This window comes from Maylandia zebra, linkage group LG8, assembly GCF_041146795.1.
Source record: "Maylandia zebra isolate NMK-2024a linkage group LG8, Mzebra_GT3a, whole genome shotgun sequence".
Taxonomy (NCBI): domain Eukaryota; kingdom Metazoa; phylum Chordata; class Actinopteri; order Cichliformes; family Cichlidae; genus Maylandia; species Maylandia zebra.
The window spans coordinates 12045956-12061411 of NC_135174.1; the positions used below are offsets into that span (position 1 = coordinate 12045956).

General features: G+C 43.7%; 1 protein-coding gene across 2 annotated transcripts in view; it reads right to left on the reverse strand.

Annotated features, from left to right (window-relative positions):
• Positions 1-4948: 4948 nt before the first annotated feature.
• The window catches only part of raraa (retinoic acid receptor, alpha a), a 143022-nt gene continuing 132514 nt past the window's right edge, over positions 4949-15456 (reverse strand). For both annotated transcript variants that reach the window (XM_004562399.4, XM_024803496.2), the window contains 6 exons: positions 13661-13802; positions 8770-8930; positions 8461-8637; positions 8144-8348; positions 7790-7948; positions 4949-7621 (listed from right to left, as the gene is read on the reverse strand). In XM_004562399.4, the coding sequence (XP_004562456.1) occupies positions 7425-7621; positions 7790-7948; positions 8144-8348; positions 8461-8637; positions 8770-8930; positions 13661-13802 (1041 nt within the window). In that variant the 3' untranslated portion in view covers positions 4949-7424. The remainder of the gene's footprint in view (positions 7622-7789; positions 7949-8143; positions 8349-8460; positions 8638-8769; positions 8931-13660; positions 13803-15456) is intronic.

The window sequence follows — 15456 nt, forward strand, 5'->3', positions numbered from 1 at the left end:
AAGTGTTGTGATATCAATCCGCCAGACTTAAACGCACTCGGTCGCCCCACTAAAACTTGACTTCACTTGTGTTTTGTAATGAAATGCGTGTAATATTTTGTCATACTAGGTTTGTCATGCACTGTGTATTTGCTCTGATCAAATTGAACTCGCGTTTAGACAAAAGGGACTATTTTGTTTACAAATTTGGCGGAACAATATCACATCGGTGAATGGATGGGCATTTGAAAATATTTGAAATTCCGCGCGAAGCATCGTGATTGGCTCAGACGTCATCGTTTCGTAAAATGGGTGGGGCTAGTAGCGCAGAGTAAACTTCTCGAAGCAGCACTCTAAGCGCCCAAGTAGGCTATTTAAAGCTCAGCAGCATATTCAGTCCACTTTGATGCAAATAAATACAAAAATAAAAAGTTACTAGTACTTACCTTTTTCATTCACAGCAGCTCCACAATGGTGAGAAATACAGTCTACACAATACCATACCATACCACCTTTATTTATAAAGCACTTTAACATAAAACCAGAGTTCACAAAGTGCTGTACATGCTAATAGCATAAGTAAAGAAAATTAAAATGAGATAAGATAAAATAAATAACTAAAAAACTAAAATAAATTGAAACATGTTAAAACAAATTGAGTCAACCCCTCTAATCAATGCCAAAGTCTTCAGCGAATAAATATGTTTTAAGAAGACTTTTAAATTCAGAGAGAAGAGGCCTGCCTAACATGCAAGGGTAGATCATTCCACAACTTTGGAGCAACTACAGCAAAAGCACGATCACCTTTAAATTTATACTTGGTTTTCGGTACCTTAAGGAGCTGCTGATTGGCGGACCTAAGGGAACGGGCAGGTGTATATGGTTGTAGTAGCTCCGAGAGGTGGGGGTGGGGGGGGCAGGCCATTAAAAGATTTAAAAGCAAATAATAGAATTTTAAAAACAATCCTAAAATGTACAGGTAGCCAGTGGAGTGAAATTAAAATTGGGGTAATGTGCTCAAACTTTTTTGTTCCAGTTAAAAGACGTGCTGCAGCATTTTGCACAACCTGCAGGCGCCTAATGGACGCATCACTAACCCCAAAATAAAGTGCGTTACAATAATCCAGTCTAGAAGTAACAAAGGCATGGATTACTGTCTCAAAATGCTGTTTCGATAAGAAAGGCTTTATTTTGGCTAATTCCCTCAAATGAAAAAAGCTAGATCTTACAACAGCTCTGACCTGGCTTTCAAGTTTAAGATTTGCCTCTATTTTAACTCCCAGATTAGTGATGACTGGTTTAACATACTGTGCCAGTGAACCAAGATCTATAATAGTGGCCTCAGAAGCGCCACCAAAAACCATCACTTCTGTTTTCTGTTCATTAAAATGTAAAAAGTCCATCCAGGCCCTTATTTCATCAAGGCATCTGAGCAGCGGGTCTACTGAGAAGCCATTTATCTTTTTAAGTGGGAAATAAATCTGGGAGTCATCGGCGTAGCAGTGGAAAGAAATCCCATGTTTCCTGAAAATAGACCCAAGGGGTAGGAGATATAGAGAGAAAAGAAGCGGGCCTAAAACTGAACCTTGTGGGACCCCACATTGAAGAGAAGCAGCAGAGGATACAAACTCCCCGAGTTTCACAGAGAAAGTTCGCTCTGCCAAATAGGATCTGAGCCACTGCAGTGCGGTACTCCGCATACCCACCAACTGCTCTAAACGGGAAATTAAAATATTATGATCCACTGTATCAAAAGCAGCAGTTAAATCTAACAGCACGATAATAACACAGTCACCTGAGTCATTTGCCAAAAACACATCATTAAAAACTCTTAAAAGGGCAGATTCGGTACTATGTAAAGCTTTAAAACCAGATTGGAAAACTTCTAAAATACCGTGTTCTTCTAGGAAGGACATTAATTGCTTGTAAACTACCTTTTCAAGAATCTTTGAGATAAAAGGCAGTTTGGAAATAGGTCTGTAATTCGCAATAATATCAGGATCAAGAGCAGGTTTCTTGAGTAGAGGCTGAATCACTGCATGTTTGAGATTGACAGGTACAACACCAGAGGACAGACTACTATTTACAATGGATTGTACAGCTGATGCTATAGTGAGAAAAACCTCTTTGAAAAATCGAGGAGGGAGAGCATCATAAGGGGAACCTGAGGGCTTCATGTGAGCAACCAACTCCTGCAGGCAGAGCAAGGAAACTGGCTCGAACCTGTCAAAGACAGCAGAACTAGGGACAGGGGTAGAAGGGTCGAGAACAGACTGGGAAGTCTGCGCTTTGACAGATAGCACTTTATCAATAAAAAAGTGTAGGAAGTTTTCACAAATTTCCTGAGAAGACTCGACACCAGCAGTCTGTGGAGCATGAAGGACCATGTCAATAGTCTTAAATAAGACATGAGGCTTACGACAATTTGCCTGAATAATAGCAGCAAAATGTTTCCTCTTAGCATCTTTTACAGTTTTCTGGTAAGAATTCCAGTAATCTTGTAACATTTGGTATGACACCTGAAGTTGATCCTTCTTCCATTTACGTTCAGCTCTCCTACACTTTCTTCTGGCAGCCCGGGTGTCTTCATTCAGCCAGGGTTCAGGTTTGGCTTTTACTTGCCTAAGCTTAAAGGGGGCCACTGAATCTAAAGCAGTTTGGCAGACAGAGTAAAACCACGTACTCAGCTCTTCTGTATCATTGCATATGAAATCAGGAAGGCCGCCGTTCTGATTAAAAACAATAGAGAACTGTCCAGCAGAGGAAGGGTTAAAAATACGACAGCTCCTAGCAGCAACAGGAGGAAGATTAACTTTAGTACAAGGAAGGAAAACCTCAAACAGGACAGGCCTATGGTCTGACCATACAACATCACAAACCTCTAAGTTAGAGACAGGTAAATTGTGAGTTAAAACAAGATCCAACGTGTGCCCATATTTTTGTGTAGGCACAGACACAGGTTGCACAAGATCAAAAGAGTCAATAAGATTTAAAAAGTCCTTTGCCATTGGCTTGTCAGGGCAGCACACATGAATATTGAAGTCCCCAATAATAAGGACATAATCATATTTGGGCATAATTTCAACCAACAGATCAGAAAAGTCATTTAAGGAAGTTCTTATTGTATTTTGGGGGTCTGTAAACCACAGCACAGAGCACTGTGTGAGAGCAACCTAGCTGAGGTTGATAATGGCAGTGGTTTACATTTATACTGCTTCTTAAAAACAACCGTTACTCCTCCTCCTCTGCCTGATATTCGAGGAGAGTTTAAAAAGCAGCAGCCATCAGGTAAGAGATCTGTGAAAGCGCTGGACTCACCGGCCCTCAACCATGTCTCAGTTATACAGAGGAAATTCAGTCCTTGGGTCATAAATAAATCCCTTAAAATAAAAGTTTTATTACTCAGCGATCTAGTGTTCACCAATCCAAACCTGGTGGAGGTCAGCGTGTTCGTGGCTGACGGCGAGACCCGACGCAGCGGCCGCAAGTTCTGTAGGTTCACAATAGACATTTCTCACACATTTACTGGATAGCTTACTGGCTAACTTGGGATATTTATTGAAGAACATTTACTGTATTGTTTACAATGTTTTCTGTACTGGTATCTTTATCTTGACACTGGTTTCTTTTCCAGTTAGTATATTCTGATATGCTGCACGCATCTATTTTCCACTATCTGCATATAGATTCATCAGCCAGTTTTTTTGTTTGTTTTTAAGAATAGCTTGCTACTACTGCGTTCAACCCCTTTTCTTTCAAGGTGCTGGAAAAATTCCTCTGATATTTTCTGACCATACTGACATGACAGCATCACATAGTTGATGGCGATGTGTCGTTTGCACATCTATGATGACAATCTCTTGTTCTACCACCTGGTGACTGTGGAGACCATTTGAGTACAGTGAACTCATTCTGAAAAGCAGTTTCAGAAGATTTGTGATCTGTGACATGGTGCGTTATCCTGCTGGAAGCAGCCACTGGAGGGATAGATGTGGTCAGCAACAACACCCAGGTAGGTTGTAGCATTTAAACAATACTATTTCGGGATTAAAGGGGCCAAAAAAGAAAATATCCTCATACTATTACACCATTATCAACACCAGCCTGAAAAGATGGATCCATGCTTTCATGCTGTTTATGTTAAATGCTGAAGGAGACTCATCAGACCAGGAAACATTATTCCAATCTTTTTCCATTCAGTTTTGGTGAGCCCATGGAAAATTGTATTTTCAATTTCCTGTTCTTAGCTGATAGAACAAGGTGTGGTCTTCTGCTGTTCGAGCCCATTGGCTTCAGGATTTGCTATGCTGTGCTTTCAGAGATGCTCTTCTCCATACTTTGGTTATAACAAGTGTTTATTTGAGTTGCTGTTGGCTTCCTATCCTTTCAAAGCAGCTTTGCCATTCTCCTCTGTCATCAACATTGTCATATTTTCACAGAGAACTGCTGCTCACTGGATAGCTTCCTTTTTTTGATCATCCTCTGTAAACCCTAGAGATGGTTATGTGAGTAAATCCCAGAAGATCAGCAGTTGCTGAAATACTCAGACCAGCCCACCTGGCACCAATGACCAGGCCACATTAAAAGACACTTAAATCACTCTTCTCTGTGTTGACCTTATTAGGACATCTTGACTATATTTGCATACCTAAATGCACTGAGTTGCTTCGATTTGAAAAAGAAAAAATACCCAAACCATTTCAAGAGAAAGTATTTTTACAGCTTACAAATTTGCAGTGCTGGATAATGTTTTACTCTGACATTACTGTAATGGAGGTTTTCATTGTGGTCATAAAGCTTCTCTGTTATATATTCATGCAACACAGCTCCTGGCTGTTAATAGTGGCCCCAAACCTTCCAGAAAGCATAATTAAAGTCAGTGACTGCGTGTGGATGGTTCACCAGTGTAAATGAATGAAAAGCTAATGAGTGTGATGCTGTAAAGAAAAGAATTGAAAAGACCACCATATGAACAACACAAACGTTTAATTATTAAATGTTGGTTTTATTATTTTTTCTAAATCTTTTTTCTCGTTTTGTTTTGGTTTTTTTTGTTTTTTTCCAAAGTCGCTTGATAATCTTGACAAAATTGCAACATATTCCATACTTTTCAAACTGACGGTGTGTCTGTTGCTATTCCAGATTCGCTGTGGAGGGAAAATTTGTGCACCGTTCTGGACAGGTTAAGTCCTAAAATGACGAAAGCAGCTTTGACCGTACAAGAAAAAAAAAAAAAAAAAGAGAAAAAAAAAAAAAAAAGAAAGAAAAGAGGACATGTGAACGACTCGGAGAGAGTCCACACTGGCATCCTACGGATGTTGGAAAAATGAGCGGTCAGGGGTCAGTGTCTCTCGGCACAAGTCCTGGTTTTGCCAGGCCAAACAAAAGTGAGTGAAGAAAAATCTGAAGGGCTCAGTAGCAGAGGTGTGTGTGTGTATGTGCATCTGTTACCGGAGAGGGAGGGGGTTGCAGCACAGAACATATACAAATGACAGGCCAAGCACACAAAAATGATTCCTTCCTGAGACATTGGTGCGCGTACAGTAATGATGGTCTGGGTGACGTGTAGCAATGGTGAAGGCGTTTTTGGTGTCACAGGGCACGAGGTTGCTCTGGATTCAGTTAAGTCACATATTGTTTCTACCACAGGTTGCCAAGGTGGAGGTGAGGGGCGGGGAGTTAGCTGACAAACATCACATTTGGGACCTCGCCTTGCCTGATCGCTGACAGGGCAGAGGTAGAGGAGGGGGATCAACTAGAGTCTAGTCTTCTCCTATTGACTACAAATTGATGCACTGAGAGAGAGCACTGAGATTTACTTGTGTTTAATACAGAGTGTATGTACACCATTGTTCACATTTCAACTCTCTTTGAAGCAGAGCCGCCGCCGCTTGTTTGAGCCCGTCAGGCCACAGAAGGCGTCTAAACCATTTCCTCAAACGCCGCCTTCTCTTTCTGCTACATGGCCAAACACACAAAAAAAGCTATGCCCCGACAGGAGTGCTACTTTCTTACCTACTGTACATAAAAAAAAAGAAAAGAAAAAAAAAGAAAGAAAAGTGGGGTCGGGGGGGCAAAACTGTTTGTGAAGCCAAAACCTTTAGAGCCAGTGATTTGTGATGGGTCTGCCATGTTTTTGTTTTGTTTTTTTAAAGTAGGACACGAAACATGAAAGAACTTCCTTCAGTAAAATGTGCTCAAAACGTCTTTTCTTGAATCACAAACCTAAAAACACATAAAACGGTATTCTTTAAAAAAAAAAAAAAAAAAAAAAAAAAAAATCGATCAGGTGAACCCTAAAACTCTTCATAGTTTTAAAGAAATGAATACAGCTTATATACACAAACTCAAAAGGCTACTTAAAATACACCTTAATAATGAATCTTCATTAATTTGATTTCTTGAAAGGACCTGTGACCATATCATACAACTGAGTTCATACAATCATTTCCCCCCCCAATCTCTTGGAAGAAAAAAAAAAAAAAGAAAAAAAAAAAAGGAAAACAAATCCAACCTGGAATAGTAGGTGATAATCATTGCGACTTGTTTTCTGTGCACATTTGTGTGTGTTTGCTTGTGTAGACTGGAAAGGGAAAAAAATAATCTTATTTTTCTTCCCCCCGTCAATTAGAATATACAAATGTGAAACCAAAGCATTTTTCCTCAATACTCGATGGGTATGAAAAAGATTCAAACAGTGAAGGAGTACAACAATTTCTAATCTCAGCTCAGAAAACATGTCCTCATTTCAACCTGCCATCCTGTTCTGGACATGTCGATCGCAATAGGTCCTTAATTTTTCTCTATATATTTATATATCTTTTTTTTTGTACGAAATCTGTTATTTTTTCATGAAACTGGAAAAGAGGAAAAGACCCAGAGTCTTTGAGGAGTGGGTTCTTTTGACAAGTCCCAAAAGTTCAGTTGTAGTCTGCCTCAGAGCACAACAACAACAACAACGAAAAGAAAACAAAAAAAAAAACAAAAGTGTCTGGTGTTTGTCAAGTCAGTCTGTGTTCATTGTTCTCGTCCTTATATTTGTTCCATTGTGCTCCAACCGCTCTCGGGTTCATCCACACCTCATCTCCGTTAGTCTTTTCAAAAAGAAAAAAGAAAAGAAAAAAAAAAGGTGGAGAAGGGAGGGAGAAGGAGGAAGAGTCATCAGAAGTATTTACGGTGTGGTATGTTGGAGGCATCCAGTTACCCCGGCCTGTCCAGCCTCATCTCCCCTCATGTCTGGATAGAAATCCAGAGAGAGGGGAAAGCGGATCAGGAAATTGGGATTTTTGTTGTCGGAGAGGAGGTGGTTGGCTCTGCTGGTCTCCTGTGTTCAGCAGTTAGGGGTCAAGAAGACCCACCTCCTTCACCCCTCCTCTTCAGAACATTAATGGGAGGAGACAGAGCGCAACACAAAGAAAAAATGAAAATGAAAACGTGGGCCGTGACTACGGCGATTGTGTAGCTGGACTGCTTTGGGCAGAGCTGGGGGACAGGCTGGGGCTGCAGCTGCCTGGGGGGGCGCCGCTGGGTCGTCCGCCTGCGGCTCCGCTTTCCAGACCTTCTGAGTTCTCCAGCATCTCCTGGATGAGAGGTGGCATGGAGCCGGGGATCTCCATCTTCAGCGTGATGACACGCTCAGCTCCTGCAAGATGGAAAAATGTAAGCTATCAGTGTAAGTTCTGGTAAAACATACTCATTCATTCATTCATTCAAAAATGGAATATACAAAAGAAAAAGTAGAAATGATCAATTGTACACCTGAGTAATCACTGTAGCACTATATATGTAGAAACACAAGGGAACTACAGACCTTTAGCACTGATGCTTCTAAGATCAGTGATCTTCATCAGCATCTTGGGGAACATGTGCGGTTTGTGTGGCCTCCTCTTCCTTACATAAATCTTCAGCGCCTCCAGAAGGGGTTCCTGCAGGATGTCCACCTTGTCTGCCTCTTCCAAGTCCTGTCGATCTGTAAACAAAACAAACAAACAAAAAAAAGAAAGCACAGAGAAAAGGGTCAGCCAATACTCTCCGACTGTTAGAACCACAGTGGCCACTAGATGGTGCTAAGGAAAAGAGTGCAGCATTGCTACCCCGCTGCTGTTTCTGACACAAACATGACCCAAGCAAGCTTTAAGGGCCTTTTTTTAAAGACCTGCCGTACCTCCACACAGCAAACAGATGGCACTAAGCAGCCCCGTCTCTGCATCATCCATCTCCAGAGGAAGGAGCTGGTTGGCGAAGGCAAAAACCAGATCAGTGAGGGGACCGAAGCCAGCGTTGTGCATCTGGTTTCGGTTTAGCGTAAGTCCATCTGAGAAAGTCATCGTGTCTTGCTCTGGTGTGTAGCGTGTGCAGATCCGCAGTATCTGTGGACAGCAGACAGACTCGGTTTGTGAAAAAAAAATTAAAACCGAACTTCCAGTTTTATTCATTGAAAACATCTAAGGTAGATGTTTTTTGTGTGTGCGTTATTCGTACCAGGATGTCCAGACAGGCAGCTTTGAGCAGAGTGATCTGGTCGGCGATGGTGAGCGTCGTGAAGCCGGGCAGCTGCTTGGCAAACTCCACTGTCTTGATGATGCACTTAGTGGACAGCTCACTGAACTTGTCCCACAGGTCTACGTCCAAGGACACACGTCGTTCTGAGCTGTTAGTCTGTACGAATAAAGGAAGAAAATATTTGCAGATCAATTTTATTTCAAAGGCAAAGAAAAAAACAAAACTCTCACACTTGAAAAAGGTGAATGAACATAAGGACACACAGACTGTCAGTCTCATGCCACTGACCGTAGTGTATTTGCCCAGCTGGCAGAGGGAGGGGAAAGTATCCTGGTGTGCCTTGCGAACCCTGTCGATCATCTGCTCCGTGTCAGGACTCAGCACGTAGCTCTCTGTGCACTCCTGCTTCTTCTCATCCTTTTTCTTCTTGTTCCGGTCGTTCCTCACCGCTAAAGGGACGGAAGGAACAGAGAGATTAGTATGCATCTCGAACCCTTTCGACAAAACTAAGTCTTGGCAAACTTTACATTTAATCTTGTATTCTTTTTCCTCTTTAAACACAGCGGTTCATGCAGCAGCATTTCAGAGCTATTTCAAGTGTAGCGTACAGTTCATGGAGCTAATTACAGTCTGCACGCATTCCTTTATCAGTAACCCCTGACTGCAGATCGAGGTAAAACTGAGGCGAGTTATAAGCAGGAACCGATCCTCAGTGTGCAGCAAACAGCGGCAGCAAACACATCTTTTCTTATCCGATACTGTAAGATAAATGTTGTGAGACAGCTCCATCCAGGATGGGCTATGGTGATGGAGAGGGAGAGAAGGGGAAAAAAAACAAAACAAAAAAAACCTTGAAATAATCCTCTGTCGTTTCCCTTCGGGCGCTCTGGCTGCGAGTGGTGTGCTCACCCCAAATGACAAAAAACACTAGGAGGGGTGTTTAGCATTGGAATCCCATTATGAGCTCGATCCATTTCTCCCATCTACGTTTGGATGCGGTTTTGCTTCGACTATGTTGTGTGTACGTGTGTGCGCTGAGGCTGGGGTGGGGGTGTGTTGGGTGTGATGGGGTGCTAGTTGATAAATAGTGGTGGGGGATGGAGCTATCCATAAGGCTGACAAATTGCCACAGCTTTCATTAGAGGTCCCAGCTAATCTAATAACATAATATGACAAATATCCTGCCTCTAATGGTTTTAAAAGGGCTCGGCTGCGGAGACCATACTGGGGAGAGAGAGAGAGAGAGAGAAAAACCTTCCAGCTTTTTCTCTCCCTCTCACATCTCTCTCCCTCTCCTGGTTATACAACACGTTCTCGCTTTCCTAGTCATCCTCTCAGTGCGTCTCATTCTCAGCCAATGCACGCCCTCTCTCATTTTCAAAATGCTTTAAATCATCCACCTTTCCAACTCTATCACTTCTCCAATCTCTACCTCCCCTCAAGGTACCTGCACCCCCCCCTCCCCGCCTCCCCCAGCCACTAACCTGAGATCAGATTTTCCTTGTCTTAATACCAACCTTGACCATTAAGGGCAAGAGCGCTCGGGCTGATGGGAGATCAGTGTCTTTTGACAGAGGGGGCCTGGACCAGGGCCAAGGAGAGGGGGGGGGGGGGGGGGGGGGGGAGCACTACTCTGTGCTGCTGCTCATTCATCAGCCCACAGACAGGCCTCCCTGCCTGGGAGAACAAGAAGGCGAGGAGGAGGGCGGGGGCTGGAAGTCTGATCTGGCATTATGTTATTGCTAAGCACCGCTCACCACAACAAGAAGTGAAGAAGACCCCGCTGCGATCGTGGTAATGCATTATTTTCCAGCATGCACTGGTACTTGCACAGAAAGCTCTGCAGCAAAGAAAGGCCGATGAAGAAGAGTATGCTGTGATGAGACCGCTTCATAAACTATGTGGGTATAAACACGGAAAACAAAATGTTTTTTTCATTCCCATTTACTTTAATGAGCTAATTATGACTTAGTTAGGGAAGGAACACCCTGTTTAACAAGCCCTCATCTTAGGTTGCATAACACTGTAGTAAGCTGCTGAAGATATTTGGGCCAGCCCTGTTTGTGGAGCTGATTGGGATTCTGTGTCCTGTGTGCAATGAGGGGAGGGGTGGAGGGCTGCAACGCACTCAATGTCCAATTAATTCACAAATAAAAGTGGGGCATCCCTAGTGCCCAGACATTATCCTCGCTGACAAATCGGCAGCACAATCATAAGCCGCACAACACAATTTAATGAAGTCATTAAAGAACTATTAGGCACGACTGGCGATCTGTCATGGCGAATTGCCACATGCAATAACTTGGGGGGAAGGAGGCCTCTGGCAGGGGAGTGCAAATGAAAGAAATACTGCCTTGCCTTGCTTTTCTTTTTTAAAAGTATTTATTATCATCATCATCATCATCATCCGCGTGTGGATGTGTGTAGATACAAATGTACATTTGATGTTTGTGTGTCAACTTGTGTGTCAACCAGCCATGAATCTAAAAAATGTATTATGAGAATATGAATGCTAATGGAGGGACTTGCATCATGGATTGTCCACAGTTGCGCGCTCGTTGCATAAAAAGGATTTACATGAGCTGGTGTGCAGCGTGCACAGAATACTGCGTCGGCGTGCACGCCCAGCCATCACTCAATCATTCCCTCTCGTAGTGGATTTCGGCTGCGCACGTGCAACTTAGACAATTTCGGTGCCACGGGTGTGTATGCGGGGAGTTTTTGTGCCCGCGTGTTTGTGTCTGTGTACAAGACAGAGGGAGGTGGGCAGACAGGGATAATTCGTGTGAGGAAAATTAAAGCTCTGGCAGCTCGTCCATCACACAGATTAAATTCAATGGAAAGATAAAAATGTCAATGTTACCCCTGCTCCTGCTGCTCGCAGCGCAGAGCCACCGTCGACAGTGATGAAACTTTCCCCCCTCTTTCTCTCTCTTTCTCTGTCCTCCAGCCTCACTCCTCCCTTCCTCCCCCGACTCCCCCCTCGGCTCTCTCAACTCTAGATTTTCATTCTTGCTCACACTGGGTTCAGTACACTTCTCTCCCTCTCTCTGCCTTCATCTTTCATCGCTATCCTGCCTCTCTGGTTGATGTTATCCCCTCTTCGCACCATTCTCCATCATTCTGCGCTTCATCTTATTTTGCTTTTATTACTTTTTCTATCGCTGAATAACACCTTCCTCGAGGAAAGGGTGATTACTTTGGGAGAAAAAGGTGGGATACTGTTGAGAGGACTCCAACATGAACGCAACATGGTAGTGAACTGTGATTATATAACAACAGTTAAAAAGTGGAACTGATTTGCTATAAATACAGCCTTTTACTTGAAACTTCTGCTTCTTGTCCCTTCCCCCCCTTTCTTCTTGAGAATGTACATATTTCTCACAAAATTTAGAGAACAATGTTGCAGCTTTTGCAATCCCTTGGAACAGCTGTTGCTCGTAGCTGTCCGCTTCAACCACACACCGTCAGGTTGAAGCTGGCACTAGCCTTTACAGGCGTTTCCCTTGTAACCCTCCGCTTGCTGCCAACGCCCTCCCCGCTCCTCCCGGCTCTGTCTTGTGTGCCACTGCCACCTGGCAGCAGGCATGGCACTGTCATCTGGAGCTGTCTGCCAGCAGACACAAGGTCACCCAGACGTCCCCCGGCACTAGCGGGGGGTCCACCTTCTGCGTGTGTGTTTGACAGGGAAGTGTATGCCGTTCCAAGCGAAGCTGTCGGAGTGTATTTCTGTTACGGGCTTTTTATTCCTACCAGCTTGTGTTTGTCACCTTGTATGCGCATAATTTAGGCATACGTGCGCATGGAATTATGGTGAAGAGTGCACTTTGATGAGCGTGCCCGTTCTCCTGTCTGTGTCAGAGGCGAAGAGAGAGTCCCTGCTGGCCCCAGATGGCCAGTCCCTCCCGCCTCGCCACACCAGACCAGTTCCACTGGCCAAAGTCAGCACTGTGTGATATGAAACCTGCAGAACATGAACACACTCCGGAAAAAAAGTATTCAAGTAAAAACCAAAAGCAGCTCAACAAAAGGAGCCTGGAAAACTATAAACTTATAACAATCATACATCCTTCCCTTGAGTCTACTTCAGAAAAGCCCTCCCCCGCCTGTTCTCTCTCTTATCCAGTACTATACAGTCACCACTAGATGGCTCTCCAACTCCAGTCTGTTGTGTGTTGGGTGCCTCGGTGCCTGTGTGTGTAAAAGAACTGGCTGCTGTGATCTTTCTAACCATGATTAATGGCCCCATTCAAAGGTAAGGAGCTCAGAGGATAACTTCTTTTACTGTAAGCCACAGTGCTGTGGCGTGGGGAGCGCTCCCTGCACTTTCTGCAGCAGAGAGACGAGGTAAATAGCTCCGGGAAGACAGGAGGCGCAGAGAGACTGAGCAAGGAAAGCTGTACGCAAGAGTGTTTAAACAGGAAGGAGGCATGCTGCACTTTCTGATCACGTGATTTTTATTATGATTTTCAAATCGACACATGCCCAGTTTCAGACCATTAAAAAGTGTTTATCAGAATATAAAAGCATCCCCCGCCTACACACAAGCACTCTCCCTCTCTTTTCTGCTGGGAAGTAAGTATGTGTGTGTGTGTATGTGTGTGTGTCATGTGATCTGGTTGAGGTAAAAACCCTGCTGGCCTCTGTGGTCACACCTCTCCCAATTACTTTATCAAGTCTGACTGCATGCGTGTATGTGTGTGTTCACACAGCCCCCGGGGGTGCAATGATTGGAGCAGACGCCTGCTCTTTCACTCTCGGCAGGTGAGAACATATTCATCACAGAGGCCTGCCAAGCCTGGAGACACCCTGACTGCTAATGCCAGTCTGCATCACGACTGCATCTCTGCCGCTCACACATACGGTGGATACTCTTTTCAAATGGAAAAATCGGAAAAGCTTTGTGCTTTAATTTTTTTTGATAATCTTGATAAGACTCCACCTATCGAGTAGATTATGACATGTGTTGTCAGATTGTGCTGGAGGATGGGGATGAATTCTTACGCAATGTTAGCAAAGGAGCAAATGTCAACAAACGCTGCGACTTAAGACTTCCTGCGGTGGCCACAATCATGTCAAAAACCCTGGGATTAAAGAGCGGTGATGAGATCTGTGCTTGTCCCTAAATGCCCTGTGAGGGCAGGGCACTCTGGGTAAAAATGATCACGTTTTTACTCACACTCCTTCGACATCCCGACTTCCAGGCACTTCTGCAACCGACAGTACTGGCAGCGGTTGCGGGTGACTTTGTTGATGATGCAGTTCTTCTCCCGGTGACAAGTGTACACCATGTTTTTCTGAATGCTTCGCCGAAAGAAGCCCTGCGTGACAGAGAGACAAACGTGTAAGGTATTGAAGAGACAAGGGGAGGGTTGTGTCGGTGGAATCATTGGTAGAAATATGACTGCCATAGGAAATGGAGCAGTTAGTAGTAAAATTATAAGCAATTTTGCATACTACATGTGTTTAGGCTTCCTCGTACAAATTGCGCGTTTGTTATGGCATTCGCCTTTTGTCCAGTTCACATTAAGCAAACAATTTAGAAATAAGAAGCAAAAAGAGGCCATGCTGAATACTTAGAAACATCTGCAAATAAAAGGCAAACAACAGCCAAGTCCAGCAGTGGCGTAATCTGTGTGTAATCACTACAGAGATAATGGTCAGTGAACTGTCACCAACTTATGAGGCTGCCCACCTGCTCGGAGAAAGCTCAAATGAGAAACCTAAACAATAAACGATTCGGGAGGTTTTTCCAAGTCCAAAGGCTTTTGGGGTAAAAGGCACAGGGTTATTGGGTGTCACATAACCATGGCCTAGTTTAGAGAGCCAGAAATAAGCAATTCTAGATCCAGGCCAAGTGCATATAATTAGAGAGAGAGAGAGAGCGAGAGCGAGAGGGAGAGAGTGAAAGAGAGAGACTGACTATAGGCTAAAAGTGTTGTGTAAGAAATAAAATGTAATCCAGCCCCATGGGAGATGAGGGGAAAAAAGGATAATGAACTCATTTTTGGTCAGTAGGCTGAAATGGGAGATTTCTGTGGACCACAAACTAGTTTTTGATTGCACAAGCAAAAAAATATCCGATTTATACGACATGCACACCAAGAATGTGGTAAGATCATTTTTAACTCCCTAAAAATTTAAATACAAAAAAAAAAGAAAAGGTAAAAAGCAGTGCAAAGTTCAACCTGAGAGAACCCAGACCATCTCACATGCATTGAAAAGTAGTGCATCCCAACCTATATATTCCTTAATATGCCTATGCAATAAAAATCAATGTTCACCCGTGCAGCCTCACTGCTTAAACATCCCTATCATGTCAGAAAGATAAAGAGAGGTTAATGCAAATTAAGCCAAATTGAGTGAGTACTCAGCAAGCAGGTCTCTGGACAAATGTAATACAGGTCAGTGTCAGTATTGATGCGACGAGGTGGGTCATGTTTTGTGGGTGGGACCAGCTGGGGCGGGCGAGAGGGAGCTGGGGTGGAGTGGGGTAGAGGAGCTGCCAGGGAGCCCCATCCCACGCAGAGGGATTAGCTTTGCTAGCTGACAGATGGCTGATGGATCTAAGCCCGCAATTTGTCCTTCCCGGATCACCGGCCTCTTTCTACATCTCCTGTCCTCCCGCCACAGAGTCATTCAGGCTCCTGATAGGGGAACTGTGCGCAGTTTGTCACGTTTGTCATCTGTTTCAACAAGGCACTTTACAGGTGTGGGCGATACTTGTGATTACGTATGATGGCCTCCATCTCTGGCTAGAAAAGAAAGCCATTTGGTGCTCAGGTCACCTCGTCAAACCCTTTTTTCCCCTGACTTTGTAAGCGCCTCACATCTGTGCTGCAACATGTCAGGGTTTTTTTTTTTAAATTTGAGAAAAAAAAAAGAAGAAAAAAAAAAAAAAGGGGGGGGTGAAAAACACAATTTCCAATAAAATGTGCATTTTATTGCAATGCTTCCAGCAAATAAACAATGCAT